Source organism: Artemia franciscana, unplaced genomic scaffold (genome assembly GCF_032884065.1).
Source record: "Artemia franciscana unplaced genomic scaffold, ASM3288406v1 Scaffold_588, whole genome shotgun sequence".
NCBI classification, from domain to species: Eukaryota; Metazoa; Arthropoda; class Branchiopoda; order Anostraca; family Artemiidae; genus Artemia; species Artemia franciscana.
The window spans coordinates 1-994 of NW_027066194.1; the positions used below are offsets into that span (position 1 = coordinate 1).

Sequence of the window (994 nt, forward strand, 5' to 3'; positions counted from 1 at the left end):
ATTACAGCTAAGGGGCTATTCTTGCCCTTTTTGAGATGCTAGACTCATCACTATTGCTTGTATTTTATGCCCTTTTATTAACTAAATTAGGGTCAGTAATAACGTCAACAAAGGCATCATCATTGTCAATACATAAGTTATGTAGTGTACAACATACAGTTACTACTTTAACAACAAACTTCTAGTTATGTGAAGGAAATTTGATCAGATGCCAAAACAGCCTTTTAGAAAACCGGAATTCCTTTCAATTACCATCCTTGTTGATGATAGCTTATAGTTATAATTTTATTCATCAACAGTTAGGCTTCCTGTGTCCCTAAATAAGGTAAGGAGAAAATTTTTTAATGGGTAAGCTGCATCTGCTATGATGTGGTGATCAGCATCAAATATGATGCTTTTTCTGTCAATATTACTGCTAAAGGGGATAACCTATAAACTCTTGCATCATGTATAGAACCAGGCACACCGGTAAATGCACTTTGTAAATCTAAGTTTATTATCATACACTGCTGGAGTAGAACCGAATGAAAATCTTTTCTGTTAATATATGATGAATGGTGCTTCTTGGGCGCCTTAATTTCAATGTGAGTACCATCAAGAGCAACTCCAACACCAGGAAATCCACTCAATGACCTGAACCCTTCAATGACACTGAGTAGTCTCTGACCTTTTGGCCATACGCCTGTTGGTGATAGTGCAAAAATAAAAACAGTTATTCTATGCACAACTCTAAAAACACTTGATATACAAACACCAAACCTATCTGTAACTGTCTGAGGTTGCATATATCCATAAAGTTATTAGCAATTGCTTTTAAAGAGGTATATTCAGTCCCCTATCAGCACACTCTAAAGATTTTTTTTGCATGAGGACTTCCTCTGTTTCCCTCTTCAGACGAAAGTGAGATTTAAAAATGTCATCTCTCATTTTTGGTTTTGTCGTCTCATAATAATATGTTGTTTTTGCAACCTAGAACAAATATTTATAACAGTCT

The 994-nt window shown here is 35.2% G+C and overlaps 1 protein-coding gene across 1 annotated transcript; it reads right to left on the reverse strand.

The window, feature by feature from the left end:
• Positions 1-362: 362 nt before the first annotated feature.
• Positions 363-785, reverse strand: LOC136043417 (putative nuclease HARBI1). The gene has a single exon (XM_065728323.1). The coding sequence runs from the start codon at positions 783-785 to the stop codon at positions 363-365; it is 423 nt and encodes a 140-aa protein (XP_065584395.1).
• Between the last annotated feature and the right edge of the window lie 209 nt (positions 786-994).